The 16,809-nt window shown below is 38.6% G+C and overlaps 1 protein-coding gene across 6 annotated transcripts in view; it reads left to right on the top strand.

The window, feature by feature from the left end:
* Positions 1-16,809, top strand: part of Arhgap26 (Rho GTPase activating protein 26) — a 409,111-nt gene that overhangs the window by 156,449 nt on the left and 235,853 nt on the right. For all 6 annotated transcript variants that reach the window (XM_076856778.2, XM_076856777.2, XM_076856775.2 and 3 more), the window contains exon 11: positions 1,041-1,119. In XM_076856778.2, the coding sequence (XP_076712893.1) occupies positions 1,041-1,119 (79 nt within the window). The remainder of the gene's footprint in view (positions 1-1,040; positions 1,120-16,809) is intronic.

Here is a 16,809-nt window from a genome sequence, read left to right as displayed (position 1 = left end):
GAGATGCTTTACCACTGAGCCACACCCCTACCCTTTTTTTTTTTTTAATTTTTAATTTTGAGACAGGGTCTTGCTAAGTTGCTGAGGCTGGCCTTGAGTTTGTAATCCTCCTGTTTCAGCCTTCTAAGTCTCTGGGATTACAGGCATGTGCTACTGTACCTGATTCCTCTTTGAGAACCTGATGGATACTTTGAATTGCTCCTACAGAAAAATACATAAGCATTTGGAAGGAAAGTGGTTATAGACAGTCCGGGATCTCTCTGTGACCCTAAATAAAGGGTTCCTACCTCACTCAGCAATTGAGCTCCTTCTGAGGTCATATTTATGACACAGTCCTCTTTCTCGTGGAGTACCATTCGTAATGGGAACACAACAAATGCCATTTGATTTTGTGTGTGTCCTTTCTGGAGGCTTGTGCTCAGTTGTAAACAGCAAGCAGTTTTCAGTGAGAGAGTGGAAAGAGCTAATGTCCATAAAGCACTTAACCCCAGATTTGGTAAGTATTCATTATAATCTACGTACACTTAATATAATCTTAATTACAAGCTGATTGCTACATTAAACTTCTCCATGTCAAAGCAACTTAGAAGCAATGGACTAGAAATTAGGAGATCAAGAGACCTCCAGCTTGGACATTTTTCCCTTTTTCCCTGAGTCCAGTGACTCCATTCACTTCAATAAATACTTATTGCATTTATCCTGTGAGTAAAGTACTCTGTTGAACATTCTGAAGAAGAGAAATGAGCAGGGTTCCAAGCAAGGAAGGAGCTCTAAAGGAATCTTGTTACTCCCGTGTCCCTTACCGATATCTCTTGTTTCTTCTGCCTTTCTTAGGGAGGAGGGCTTACTGAGAGGGATTTGGGAAGGCGGCTTTGCTTTATGCACTGGAAGGTGTCTTAGAAAATTTGAGTGCTGCGCCTCTCTTTGTTTTGTTGGCCTCAGTAGCCTCTCACTCTGGCGAGTGGGTATTTTTTTAAGGTTTACCTTTGCCAATCTCCATGTGGCACTGGTTCATGTCCGTGTCCCTCCTTTCTCCACAGGCCAGGGGTTATCACCATGCAGGCTTTGTCAGAAGAGGACCGGAGGCTCTGGATGGAAGCCATGGATGGCCGGGAACCTGTAAGTAACAATTCAGGGAAGCAGAGCAAGAATAAAGATCCTGAGTTGTTTGTTGCTTCCTTAGTTCAGTGATTTTTTGCTGTTGCTCTAAAGCTCTGAGTGTTTGAAGCCAAGGTACCAGAGGTAGTTTTTTATTCCTGGGGTAATTTTTGTGGATTTTGCTATTGCTTCTATGTGTATGTAGTTCTTGAATTTTGGCTTTCCGTCCCAAGGTAGAAGTTCTGCATGGTGTTACCCCAAGGCTCCCCCTTTGCAGAGGCAGGTATAATGAACCCAGGTCTCTTAAAGGAGGCACAGCCCAGTCTGGCTCACTAAATGTTTATTGCCTTATTGAAGTAGGATGCAAAACCTTATTCAAACCCATTTCAATGGGATAAATGATCATAAAAGTGTGAACAGGTTACACAGCATCTTCCATTGCCTTGTCCCTTTGCCATAGAAACTCATATTCCATCATAAACATTGGGATGTTTTCTGGGTAGGTGGAGGGAGTTAAGACTGGTGTTTTGGTCTGTGCTGCCATTTCACAGATGCTGGCCTCAGCTGGGTGATTTCATCTTGTGGTTGTTATGCATCTTGTGACAAAAACCCACATAAGAGCTCCAGGCAAGTCCCAGAACAGTCCTCTTATCTTGATGCTAAGGTTCTCAACTTCAGTGTCCAGCTAAGTTCAAGTTTACAAAAATCCTAAGAGTACAGTCTAGCCATGTCTCACCAATAAAAGACAGAAAGACCCTACAGGGCCAGAGGGGCCAGTAATTAACACTCACAGAAGCACTGTTCAAGCGGAGAAATGTATGCAAGGAAAAAGCAGGTCGTGGGCTTGGTGTGCCACACTGGGTGACCAGTACAGACCATCTTTGTTCCTTTGTGTGTGTGTGTCTCGGCCTGCCCTGGTGAGGGGCTTTGGCAACATAGCTGCAGGTACCTTCCTACTTAACTATGTTCTTTATAAACCTTGGTCTCATTTTGATCAACTAAACATGAATAAATAGAGTTTGCATATCATTTATTATAATAATATAGACCAAGGTTTAAAGAACTATTTAAAGATCTAGGCACAGTTGTCTAAACCATAATGAAACATTGTTTAATCTTAATTCTTTCCTGGACTAAAATATAAGATAATTATGTTTTTCTGTAATTATGTTTTTCCCATAAAAATGCTCTCAAAAGCAAATACACATTTCTTCCATTAGGGCTTTGTAGGCACAATCATTGCTTGATGTTAGAGGCCTTTGAAAGTAGGTTCTTGAAAGCCCTCATGTTTGCTAGCATCCTTTTTTTAATATTTATTTTTTAGTTGTAGTTGGACACAATACATTTATTTATTTTTTTATGTGGAGCTGAGAATCAAACCTAGGGCCTCGCACATGCTAGGCAAGTGCTCTACTGCTGAGCTACAATCCAGCCCCTGCTAGCATCTTTTGAGCACTTTTTAAAATGTGTTAGGCACAAGATTGGGTATATTATATCTCTTAATCCATTTATTTCTCTTCAGTGCCTTAAGAAAGAAGTGCTACGATTTCATTTTATAGATGAAGAAACTGAGGTTTAGAGAGTTAAATAACTTGCACCAAGTTGCAAAGATAGTAATTGGCTATGTTAGTCAGCTACAGGCTGGTCTGCTGTATGGTAAAGAAACTCCAAAGTGTCGTAGCTTAAGGAAGAAAGAAGTGTATTTGTTTCTGAGAGCAGAGGTGGGTTGCTCATCCCTTGTTCTATCCTTCTGTCAACCTATGGCTTCCCAGCTTGCTCTAGTTAGTGCCATTTTCCAGCCAGAAAATGTAGATGAAAGACTCAGGGCAGCTGGACGTCGTGGTCTCATGCCTCTAGTTCTGGCTGCTTGGGAGGCTGAGCAGGAGAACTGCTTGAGCCCGTGAGTTCAAGACCAGCCTGCTCAACATACTGAGACCTGGATTCAAAACAACCAACCAAAACCCAAACACAGACACATAAAACAAACCCCAAACCAAACACATCTCCAGGGCAAGTATTTTGAAGGACCCAGAACCAGAAATCTCACTTCCGTTATTTAAAACATAATGATTTGACCACAGCTGTCTGCAGAGGAGAATGAGAAATCCAGACTGCACATAGGCATCTACCAGCCCTGACATACCCAACACAACTTCAAGGAAGAAGGAGGGAAAGATGCTGTGGGTATTGGCAGTCTCCACCATACTGGCACAGCTGGAATTCAAATCCATGTCTGTCTCTAGATATGTTTGGTTTTCATCTGTAATAAACTGTCCAGTTGTCTTCCAAGGATTCTTACTCAACTAATTTTTATAATACTTCTCTCTCTCTCTCTCTCTCTCTCTCTCTCTCTCTCTCTCTCTCTCTCTCTCTCTCTCTCTCCCCATTACTGGGGATTGAATTCAGGGCTCTCCACCACTGAGCCATATCCCCTGCCCTATTTTGTATTTTATTTAGAGATAGTGTCTCGCTGAGTTTGCTTAGGGCCTCACTAAGTTGCTGAGGCTAGCTTTGAACTTGTGATTCCTGCCACTGCCTCCTGAGCCACTGGGATTACAGGCATGTACCATCATGTCCAGCTCTGACTCTCTTTAATGATTCTTAAAACTCATAATAAAGGAAATACCCAGGATGAACAGTTCTGCCATAGCATGCTATTTTTGGTGGCCATTAGAAAAAAAAATCCCACTATCATTCCCCACCCTCAGCAGGCTGAAGTTCTGAAACTGCTTCACCAACTCCATTTTCAGCCTCTTCCAGCCCTCCCTGCCCTTGACATTTCTTCTTTGTCTGTGTGTAATTGGTCTCTTATTAACCACTTCAGTTTTCCTATAGATTGGCATCTGGCCTCTGTAGATGGAAAGTGTAGTATAGAAAGAAACATCTCCTTGCTCCAGATCTTACACATTAAAAACAAGTTTAAACACAGAATAATTCTGTGTCTAAAGATGATATAAAATTATGTCCTCCCAGGAATATAGAGCTTGCATTGAAAACCATACCTCTATGTGTTTTAATTTCCTGAGGAGAGAGAGGCATACACACGAATGATTGACTGTGTGATAAACACTAGGCGTGATTTTGCCTCCCAGTGCTAGTGCCTCCAGTGAACATTACTGGAGATGTTTGCCCAGTAGACAATTAGCAGCTCCAGTTTTAATCACTATTTCTCAAATTAGTTAAATCTGTCCCCTGGGAGTTTTGGCTTTCTCTAACTTGCTCTTTCTCTTGTTGGTCTTAGAGCAGTTCCCTTATTTCAGGGAGATGTTAATAGGGACACCTGTCTTCTGTTTTTATGCTTCTATCTCATTTGTCCTGTGACAGATTATTCAGTGTTGAGAGGCTTTTTCTTTTTCTTTGGAGGTGGGAGTAATTTTGGTTTTTGTTCTTTTTTTGTTCTCTCATTGTTCAGCAAAGCCTTAGAATGGCTGGTTGGAAAAGAAAACCCGAAATGAACCCTGAATCAGTTGATTTCACAACATTTTTGTTAATTGTTACATAAATCACAGTTTTTAGCACCCAGTCAGTCACATTCTAGTCTAAAGAAATGTTGAATATCTTATATATTATTAATGGACATATGCCAGAGGAAGGAACTAGGGTTGTGACCCTACATTGAGTATTACGGATTTTACCTATGTAGCAAATTGGAATCCTTTTGATTCAAATGAAGGAGACCCAATTCAAACTGGCCTGAGAAAAATCTGGGTTTATTGGATTACGTAAATGAAAAATCTGGGGTATAATAGTTTCCGGCCCATCTGAGTCTGATTTACATAATATTTGGAGTTGTTTCTTCTTCTGTGCGGCTTCACATTCCAAAATGTTTTTTTCCATGTAGTGGTGAGATGTTTCCTCACTATTGCAGGCTTACATGCTATTTTAAGAACTGGGGTCAAATAAAATTTTTCTGCAACAGGCCGAATAGGGAGTATTTTCAGCCTGGTGGGCCATGTTGCAGCTGCTTAACTTTGCTGTAGTAGTTCAGAAGCAACCATAATATATAAATGAATTGTATGACGGTGTTTCAATAAAACTTTATTTACAAAAACAGATAGCAGGCTGGATTTTTGTATCACAGGCCCTTGTTCATGGATTCCTGATCTTTAAGTATAGTGTAAAGTGAGATTTTATAAAAGAATTCTAAAGAAGTCCTGTGTTTGAATTTTATTGAATGACATACATGGTCCAGAGGATGGGGTAGATAAGTGGCCAGTCCTTACACACTTGTCCACTGTTGGCTTCCCCTGAGAGAAAAGCAGTGCTCTATGAGGGAGGTGGGTGGACACTAAGTAGGCAGAAATAATACAGTTTCTCCTTACTCTGAGACCTATGTTCATTAAATTTAATATTCAGAGAGGTTACTCTTTGTCACCTGGCCAAGGGTAGAAGCCATGTTTACTCCTAGATTCATACTTAAGGTGAAAGACTAAATACTTCCCCCTAAAACTGGAGATAAGACAAGGATGTTTGTTTCACCACTCTTATTCATCAGTCCTGGAAATCCTAGCTGCTAGAGTAGGACAAGAGAAAATAAAAGGCATACAGATTGGAACTGCCCTGGTTTACAGATAACATGATTGTGAAGAAAATCCCAAGAAATCCACAAAAATCCTCCTAGAATTAGTAGTGAGTTCAGTAAAGAAAAAATATAAGATAAACCCATCTCTAGCAATCAGTTGTATTTCTATAACCTAGCCATAAACACATGGAAACCAAAGTTGGAAACTGTACTCTTTATAGTCACTAACTTCAAGAATGAAATGCTGAAGTATAAATCTAATTAAACATGCAGAGGATGTATATATATATTACAAAGTGTTAATGAATAAAGATCTAAATAAATGGAGAGACATACTGTGTTCATGGATTGGAGGACTCAACATTGTGAAGATGCCAGTTCTCTCCAAATGGATCTTAGGTTTAATGGAATTTCTGTCAAGATTTTTTTTATAGACATGGACAAGTTTATTCTAAAGTTTATATATAAATGTCCAGAAACTGGATTAGCTAAAACAATTGTGAAGAAAGTGGGAGTAATCATTCTATCATATTATAAGGCTTCCTTTATCGTTACTGAAATCAAGACTATGGTTTTGACAGAGGGATAGACCCATAGATCAATAGAATAGAATAAAGAAGCCAGAAATAGACTCACATGAATATGCCAAATTGATTTTAGACAGAGGTGCAAAAGCATTTCAATGGAGGAGATTTTGTTTTTAAACAAATGGTGTTTTTAAAATAATAGACATCCCATAGGCAATCCCCCCCCCTCCCAAAACAACAACAACAACAACAACAAAACAAAACCCATGAGCCTTGACTTAAATCTAGTATCTACACAAAAGAGAATTCAAAATGAATCATAGATTTAAATATAAAATATAAAATTATAAGGCTTTTAATATGCAGAAATTTTAGGCATGACACCAAAAGCATGACCCATAATATTAAAAATATCAAAATTAAAACCTTTTGCTCTGCATATGAAAGACCCTGTTAAGAGCATGAAAAAATAATCTACAGAGTGGAAAGAAGTGTTTGCAAAGTGTATATCTGATAAGAGGCTTAATGTCTAAAAATCTAGAAAGAACTTTCAAAAGAGTTAAAGATAAATATCCAGTTAAGAAATGGACAAAGAGTATGAGTAGACATTTTACAGTGAGGATATACAAATGACAAAACAAAAAGTATGTGAAAAAGATATTCAGTATCATTAGCCATTTGGGAAATGGCAAACTAAAACCACAATGAGCTATTACTAGATACCTATCAGAATGACTGAAATTAAAGATAGTGAAAATATAAAGTGATGGTGAGTATGCAGAGAAACTGGACCCACTTATACATGGCTGATGGGAATGCAAAATGACACATTCATTCTGGAAAGTCACTTGGCAGATTCTAGTAAAACTAAATGTGCACTTTTCATACAACTCAGCAATTGTTATGTGGCATTTAACCTAGAGAAATGAAAGCATTTGTTCATACAGAAACCCATATGCATATTTTCGTAACAGCTTTATTCATTATAGTCCCAAACTGGAAACAACTCAAATGTCCTCCTGTGGATAAACAGTTAAGCCAAATGGTATATCCATCCACTCAATGGAATACTAATAGAAAGAAATGGGCTATTGATAGACTGACAGGATGCATCCTAAGGGTATTATACTAAGTGAAAAAAGGCAGTCGGAAAAGGATATATACTGTATGCTTCCATTTTGTAACATTCTTAAAATGTTACAAATAGAATAGAATGTTCTATGAAACTACATCACAATTTATTTTTTATTTCTGCACAGTTCTACATACATACAGGTGAGTGTGTATAAAATCTGGTGACTAATCACCCGCCTCCCCCAATGGCTTTACCTCTTAATCCCATCACACTGGTGGTTACATTTTCCACATAGGAATTTGGGGCGGGGGGTGGGACACACACACTGGGACCATAATAACTTTTGGATATATTTTTTTATTTGTCACACATTTATTAAGGAAACTTCCCAATAAGAAGTGAAGAGGTATCACAGTATGTCTAACATACAACAGATTTAGAACAGCTATTTATGAGCTGAAATAAAATGTTCTGGGTGGTTTGTTTAGGACAAGATTTTAGAAGTGGTGACACTGGTCATCTTCCATCATAGATCTAATAAAGAAACGAAAACAAATTAAAACCATATCTGATTTACCTCACAACCATTTCAGTTTGGAGTTTTCTTTAAAAGTAAATAATAAATAAATAACTGAGACACAGTAATTTTTAAAAAACAAACCGGAAAAGAGTCCTTTTTCTTTCTTAATTATCCTGTAGGTGGATAAAATACAAATGCTGAAAGGTTAAGATTTAAAATTCTTTTCTATAGGAACACGACTATGTTTGAAAGGCATCTTCCGCTATAAAACTTATTTCATATCAGTAACTTGACCTCTTTGCAACAAGAAAATGTATAAGCAAAGAAGGAGAAAAGGCAAGTCTCACCAAAATTAGAAAATGCCTAACAGAAACAAAACACCTCTTCAGCCAAGAAATGGAGGAGACTGCAGATTACTCCAGTGGTTTGCACTTGCAAAAAGTCAGAACTAAGAGAAAAATCACAAAAATGCCTTAAATGATCAAAGAAAACAAGGCAGTTTTATTATTCTTAGTAGAAAATCAAATTGAGACCTTGTCTAAGACCACATAAAACTATAAGGTCCATGAGGGCAGGAACCATGTCAAATCTTACCTTCATATCCTCAGTATCTATATAGTACCTGACAACAGTAGGTGCTTAATAAATGTTTCTTCAGGCTGAAGGTGTTAACTTTTGATAAATCCATTGGTTCATATTTTTACCACTTCATTCATTCGGGGGATCCAAATATAGGATTACATAACCTCTTTCAATCTTTTGGCATTATTACTTAACTTTGGGGAGTAGGATTGATTGTTAGAGGGACTTTGAGCTTTAATTTCTGAGTTGAGTTTTTCACAGCATGTGTTAATCTTGTTATTTAGTAACAAACACTCTGGCTTTTACTTTGTGATTGGCATTGGTTGCAATTACATTGTCATACTTAGATTTGGGGAGCATCTCATCCCTAGCTATAATGTAAGGGAGAAGTCTTTCCCTAGAGTTAAAAATGTGGTATTACTCCTCCAGAGACTTTTCTGTACATTATTCCTGTACATATACATCCAGAAATGAATTCCTATGTTTTATAGAATTTTTGACTTAGTTTTATCATTAAACCTTTAGTCATTCTTTAGTCAGTTGGTTTTTAGCTTTTTATTACATCATTACAAACAATGATGTAATGGAAATCCTTCTCTCTACTTCATTGGTTACCTGTTTGAACATTTTTTTCTAGGACACATTTCAAGTGGAATTGCTAGGTTGGGTGATTTATACTTTTAATATTTTAAAAGATATTGCCAAATTATTCTCCCCACCAAAAAGTCCAGTCACTTATGAGGATGTCATTTGCTCTACACCTTGACAATGCTGCAAGTCTCTCTGTATGAATGTGTGCTTATCAGTTTGATATTGGGAAATTGTGTTTTATTTTCGTTTGTATTTCTCAAATTACTAATGAGATTGAAAATTGTTCTCATGTGTATTGTCCATTTGTGTTTCTTCTTTTTTATTAAAAAATGTATGTTGAAGTACTTGGAACAGTGGCATGTGATTGGTGCTATTATTTCTTTTTAAAATTTTTTCACATTTCTTGAAATTATACTCCTCATTTTTCTTCCCTCTGCTTTCAAAAATCCATGGTTCAATCCTTTCCTTAGTGGTCTTTTCTTAACTTACTTTCTAGCAGCACACCCCCACCACTCAGGTTTGGAGTGGCGAATCATGAAGGGTGTTCCAGTCAAATGCAGCCTTTGTGTCTCCCCTAAGCTGCTCTCTCAGTCCCCAGGCTGCAGGTTCCAAAAGTGAGCATGTGGATGGACCATCTGCATCTCTCCGTCCTGACAGCAGTCAGCAACCTGTTGTGCTTCCCCAGGTGTACCAAGTTCCTTCTAAATTCTTTTTTTAAAAAATTAATATTTATTTTTCAGTTGTAACTGGACACAATATCTTTATTTTATTTATTTATTTTTAATGTGGTGCTGAGGATCGAACCCAGGGCCTCTCATCTTCTAAATTCTCCCATAGAAAATACCCCGTCCCTCTCTGGGAACCACAGGAACCACAGTGCCCACCACTGAAAGAGCTCTCAACCCCAATCACCCCCTGATAAGGACACAGCCTTCCAGATGGTTGAGGTGTGTGCTCCTTCAGCCCTTCTCTGTGATTCCATCTCAGAGAAGAGGTCAAAGGAGACTGTCACTCTCTGTAACTGCTCTAGAAGACATTGTTTTACTTCTTCCCTGATTTGTTAACACTGCATCCAACCTTGTATTTTCTGGAAGTTCCTGTCTTAACTACTGTCCAGCCTCCTCCCAGGAGGTTGGCATGAGTAAGGCTGTAACTCTGAAGATTTCTACTGCCAGTTAGTTGCTCATGTGAGTCAGGATTAGGGTCAAATTGGTAGTACCTCCACTTGGAAGAGGACATTTTGGCAAGTCAAGAGCTCATCAGACGCCCTGGTTGTGTGTGTTTGTAATAGTTCAGTGAAAATAACTTTAACTTTTCATTTTGAAATTGTTTCAGATTTATAAAAATGTTTCAAACATGCTGCAAAGAGTTCTAGAACACCCTTCACCAAAATACCCCAAATATTAAAGTCTTATATAATCATGGTATAATTATGAAATCAGAAAATTAATATTGATACAATATTATTATTTTTTTTACATATTTTGTATTTTATCACTTATCCCATTAATATATATTTTTCCTGGTCCAGGGTCCAATCTAGGAACACAGATTCTTTCACTTGTCAAATTACCTCAGTTTCATTTCACCTGTAGCAGTTAGAACCTTAGCTTTTTAAAGGAACATCACCATTAGCTGATGTTCATGTAGTTGACATCAGGACAGCATCCTATCTGTTCCAATTTTAGAGTGTATTCAGGGACTGTTGCTATTTTGCTCCCTCCTTCTAGGTAATAATTCATGCCTTTTTACAAACTACTTACATGTCTTTCTCCCTTTATCTTCTTCCAGTGGTTCTCTGATATGTATTAAATCTCAGGTTGGTGGATTTCCTTATAATGCATCTGTTTCTTTATTTTTAAACATTTTTATTGTTAACACACATGTAGCAATTATGCATACTTATAGGGTACAGTATGACATTACATTACATATATATAATGCTTGATGATGAGAGCAGAAGAATTAGCAAATATGTCACCTCAATTATAATTTCTTTGTGTTGGGAACATTCAAAGTCCTCTCTACCAGCTATTTTGAAATATTCAATTAATTATTGTCTATTGTAGCCATCCTTCTGTGATGTAGAGCATCAGAAGTTATTCCTCCTATGCAATTGCACCCCTGTATACATCTATTTCTTTTGGATATATTGTCTTCTACCCTGTCTACTTGCGTGGTAATCTTCTTTCTTGGGTAATTCACTGTGCTTATTATCTATGTTGTATTTGTTGACTTAAAGACATTCAAGGCCATAATATGATCTTAATGGGCATTCCTTAGCGCACCCTTTCACCTCTAGCAGAAGCAACAATTACTGCTGGCACTCTCTCAAATGTTATGGCACTGATTCATGGGAGTGGAGATTATGATTGGATTAGTTTCAATTTTTTTTTCTCTGTATGGGAAAGGCAGTTGATAAAGGAAAGATCCTTTTAAAGTGACTTTGTTCATTTGAAGAATGATTGAGCTGCATCTTAGGTCCATTTCTGCAGTGTACTCTTGTATGCTAAAAGACAAAAAGTGGTAATATTTATTAGTGATCAAATAAAAAAAGGTATTTTAAAAAAAATCTGTTGACAGAACAACCTGGAGGCATTTTGAGTATTAGGAAGTCTGTGAATTAGGTTGTTTGCTTTGTGGTGAGGTGTGGAGAAAGATAAGCATTTTTGAAAAATTGTGTTTGGGTTTGCTGAATCGGGCTCAAGTATGGTCAAGCCAGAAGGTTTCGTGATGCCAGTGTTACCACATTCTTTTTAGTTGTGTTCCAAAATATCCTGCCCTACGACCCTGGAAGAAAACACCAGAACAAGTAAACACATCCTAAAAGCAAAGCCATTTTCTGGTATGGTTTGAAGAGTCTTCCCTTTTGGTTATGCAGAAAACAGTGCAGACTTGCGGTCTAGTGGTTATAGCCAAAGGGGGTGGAACAGGAGCTGCGTGGCCCTAGTGAGCACACAGCTGACAGTGCTCCCACACACTGTGTGGTCTTGACCCAGTGCCTGGAAAAACGAGGTTCAGGCATTCTTACCACTTTATTTTTAAAAGAAAGAAGAAGATGGGGTGGGGGGAACCAGAGGACAACTAGAAACTCCTCAGGTTAGAAATACGCCCTTTTGCAATTATTGCTATACCATAAATCTAAAATGAGCTTTACCTCAACCAGATGAGGAAAATCCCCAGCATTCTTGGGATTAACCGATGTGAACTTTTCGGGGTGGTGGTGGTGTAGTAGTTACGAGTACTAAAATGTATTGGAGGGCTTTTAACGTCCTGTCTTGGAAACACTGTGCTGAGATTCATGTCAGCCTTCTCGTCAGTCATTAGCTCTGACAGACATTTGGATGGATGATAACACTCTACTTGGGCTGTTTCTCCCCCTAGTCCATACCTTAGAATGGATGATGGCTTGCTAGAAGTGAGGATTGGCTATGTCCTTGATATTATTTACATATGGAGCTTAGTGGAGTGCTGTGAAATATAATAAGCACTCATTGATCATTGAATTAACTTGGAGGCAATAAGTAGGGTTCTGTTACTGGGTCTCTAATTGAGTTCATTTGTTGAATGTCTTGGGTTCTGATCATTATTGAGTCACTGTAAACAAAAATCCATGAAGGAGGGATCTTGATGTTCTTAATCTTTCTATATCTCCAGCACCTGGAATGACCTCTGTGCAAGATCATTGAGTATATATTTTTTTTAAAGAATGAGTAAACAGATGTGGGCAGGGATGAAAAGGCAAAGACATGTTTCTCCATTTAGCCACAGGCTTGGAACTCATGGCATATACTTCCATCCTGCCCAGGAATCCCTCTTCATTTCATAGTGATTGCTGATATATGGAAGGCACCAGGGTGCTGCACCAGAGAAAGTCTCAGATCCAGAGGTCAAGGATTGGTCCGGGAATTTGTATTACTATCTGCAGTGCCTACAGTGCAATTAGGGCGTGAAAGTGTGTATGTGTATAATATGTATATGTTATTAGGTCGTGTGTGTGTGTGTGTGTGTGTGTGTGTGTGTGTGTGTGTGTATTTATATTATATATTATATTTCTTGCCTTTTTGGTCATAAATTATCCATTTGTGAAAAATGGATAATTGTTTCTCAGAGATCTGTTCCTAGGAGTCAGATTGGCATGTTATAAAAGAAAGTATGACCATCAATATCCATGAGGCCATGCTGTAGAGCCTAATAGTTGATAAATAAAGATTGATCTTAGCTAGGCAAGGTAGTGTATGTCTGTAATCCCAGTGACTTGAGAGACTGAGAGAGGAAGATCATAAGTTTGAGGCCATCCTCAGCAACTTAGCGAGACCCTAAGCAATTTAGGGAGATCTTATCTCAAAATAAGAAAGTTAAAAAGCTAGGAATGTGGCTCAGTGGGTTAGCACTACTGGATTCAATTCCTGGTACTAAAACAAACAAACAAACAAAAAGATTAATTTTAGCCTTGCATTTCCTGAGGTGATTTCTTTACTTTAGTTCTTTATTTAAAAATGTTAAAAATAGATAGTCTTTTTAAAAAAGTGTGTATGTGTGTCTGTGTATGTGTGTATATTACACCCTTCTGCTCTTCTGTGGTTTGGGGTAGTATTACCCCATCAGAATTGGTGTTAAGAGGTTAAGATCAATCATACCCAGAATGTGAGCTATTTCTTTGCATAGGTGTATCCGTCAGTATTCGTATTTGGGTGAAAGTCTGTTCATGACAGTTTTCTTAAACTCTAATTGCCATGGAGTTGGTTTTGTCTGATGTCATCAGAATTAAAGTAGAGTTGGCATAAGCAGAGGAAATAGGCACAAAGAGAAAGTTTGAGAGGTGAAGATGAAGTTGGGGATTGCTGGAACTTGAAGGAATTTCACGATTTGGAGACCCAGGGCTTCTCACTCTGTATCTATGGGCAGATACAGGGAAGCAGATAATGGTGATGTCTTTGAACCATCCTCCCTCCTCCCCTCCACCCTCAGGCATGGACCAAAAAAATCAACCTCATGGTTCTAAGAAGGTCTGTGAATCTGCCCTTGTTTTAGTTAAACTTATTTCAGGCTGAATCATGACCAACACCTATTTAGATTCGAGAGGGTCCCCTCTCAAATAAATGTGGACCACAGAGATGGCTAGTTGAGTTACAGGAAGTAAAGGAGACAGCTCAGGAACGTGGGCTGGGTCCTGTGAATGGCTGTGTCTGTTGGGAGAACCCGTCTCTCATACCCAGACTGGGCTGCTCTTTTGGCACATTTTTTTGGTGGAGTGGTTTCTGGGGTATAGATGTTTGGGAAGTGGAAATGAGACATTTTCCCTAAAAGTTCCATTGTCTTTGAGAGCCTGCCAAGGGAGTTGGGAAATGTAGAACGAGGAGAGGGGAAGCGCCAGTCTCTGCTGCTTGTTCGGTCCTAGCACTTCTTGGCATGACTTAGGGTAGCAGGAGTACCAACCTAGGATTTAGCTTGGGATCTAATCTCATCAGCCAACTGTGGATTGTGCCCAAATTAGCTACTTTTCAGGGCCTAAGGACTGCCAGGGCTAAGTGTGTCAGTCTTTAGCATCTTATCTGTCTTTAAAAGCGTCCTGCTCTGAGGCGTGCAGCCAAGTCTCCTGATAAAGCAACCAGTCAAAATCTGGCCAGGCAGTTGAGGGTCCTTCCTCAGGGTAGAAAAGCAGAAAATTATTATTTTAAAAATGAATCCTGACCATTCTGTGGACCATTCTTCTGTTATTCAAAAGCAGAAACAGCTATTTGCTCCCAGGCTTACCATTACCCTTGGCAATTGGCTATACCATAGTTCAAAAACATCTTAAATGTATGTATGTATGTATTTATTTATTTATTTATTCGTTCGTTCGTTCATTTATTTATTTATTTTTTAAAAATTTTTATTGTTGGTTGTTCAAAACATTACATAGTTCTTGATATATCATATTTCACACTTTGATTCAAGTGGGATATGAACTCCCATTTTTACCCCGCATACAGATTGCAGAATCATTTATTTATTTACTTATTTTTAAGATTTTTTAATGATTCAGAAGGTGTGTTCCATCTTAAATTGCTCCATGTTCATTGTCAGAATGATCAGATAAGGTCTGGAAAACCTCAGAATAACCAATTCACAGCTTGTTTTTATCTTTATTAAGATTTTGGTAGTCACAGTGTCATGGAAAGGATACAACCTGATACATTTTGCTCGAGCTAGTGCATTTAAGCTGGTCTCACTTGACAAAAGGGGCACCCAGCGCCAATCAGGATTTCCCCAGTGATTTCCACCGCCACTTTTATTCATTGACTTACAAGAGAATGTGAGCTGGTTTTCAAAATTTGGAGCTTCTGGGATTCAATTCAGTGAATAATTTTGAGTGTCAACTACGTACCAGCTACCATGTAGGTGCTAAGAGAGTTTATGAGCAAACAGATTGGGCACCTGCATTGTGCCATAAATAGTTTGCTTTTCCTTCTCTCTTTGAACCTTTGGCTCTGTGCACTGCATTGGTTAGTTATCTCAAACTGAATACTTTTGTCATTTTCAAAGCTTCCATGCAGAAAAAGGTTGTGCACTAAATGTATTCAGATGTACACAGATGTGCTGCATCATAACTTGTGCACTCATTTCTCCTAGCTTTGGAACTTTCAACAGTTTGCTTCAAAAGCACCTGCTTGTTTGACCATTTCTGTCCTTTCTCAGTCATGCTCTTCATGTCCCGACCCTGAGAACTCTGTCAGTGTCATGCCATCTCACTGTTTGGGCACTTGAGCCAAGATTAAAGCAGCCTGTTCTATATGGACAAGATTGTGCTTTTATTCTTCTTATTTTAGTGAGGCAGAACTTTCAGGGTACCAATGGACTTGAGAGAGAGACTAACCAAAAAAGTTTTACATCACTTTTTTCCTTTAAGATACAGTGACTAGGTATTACTTCTGCTTGAAGGTAGGTTTCTTCACCTACCTATCTGGGATGGAGAACTGACTCAGTTTGGCTCCAGAGATGCCTTCCTCAGAACAGCTGGCTTCTCCATTTAGGGTGGGTTATATACCAATGCTAAAATCTCATTCTTCAGACCTGGGTCTCGAATTGGTACTTCATCATAACTGTCTTGGTGGCTTTGGACCACTAGAGACAGATTTCCCCATTCTATTATAGTTGTATGTGGCAAGTAAGTATGCCATCTAAGCAAAAAGAATTTTTAAAGCAAGGGCTTTAAAAATACTACCTGTTCTGATTCTGCAGCCCATCTCTGGGAATGGCATCGAGACTTTGAGATCTGTTGTTAAAGATCTGGACAGTCATCCAGAGCTGCTTATCCCATTCTTTTTTATGAAGTAGAAGAAAGATAAGTCCCATATATGAGTTTTTCTGCAGATTTTTTTTTTACAGTGTCCACCCACTGTAGAACCCACAACAGCCTGTGCTGCCCCTTGTCTGCCCCTGTGGTCAGAGTTTTACCTGGATCTGTCTACGTGCTGCTGCTGGTAGAGTCCCTTTGTTCTTGTAATTGGAAATTCCCAAGGTTACCTCTTCTCTGTGTTATAAGTATGGTTTGTAATGAATTACCCTGCCCATCCAACCCCAAGCCTTCTGGAGTCATTTAACTGGCCCTGTTTTCTCTTCAGCTCTCATTTTTTCTTTTTTTCTAAAAATGCTCAGCTTCCTGATAGTCCTGACTCTCCAGCTTCCCATCTGGGTCTGCTGTGCCTTTCCCTCCTGGCAACTTGCCAGGTCCCCTGCCTAGCTCAGTAACTTTTTTGGATAGTACATTATCTGGTATACTGTAAGTAGCACTTGTACATATTCAAAAGTATATGGAACTTGATTAATGTCCAGTGGTGATATGAATCAATTCAGATGTCTTTTAGGTATATTTATGCCCACCTGATTATACCTAGCCCCATATCCT

The sequence above is a fragment of the Callospermophilus lateralis genome, chromosome 5 (assembly GCF_048772815.1).
Source record: "Callospermophilus lateralis isolate mCalLat2 chromosome 5, mCalLat2.hap1, whole genome shotgun sequence".
Classification (NCBI taxonomy): domain Eukaryota; kingdom Metazoa; phylum Chordata; class Mammalia; order Rodentia; family Sciuridae; genus Callospermophilus; species Callospermophilus lateralis.
This window is presented reverse-complemented; position numbering and strand designations above follow the sequence as displayed.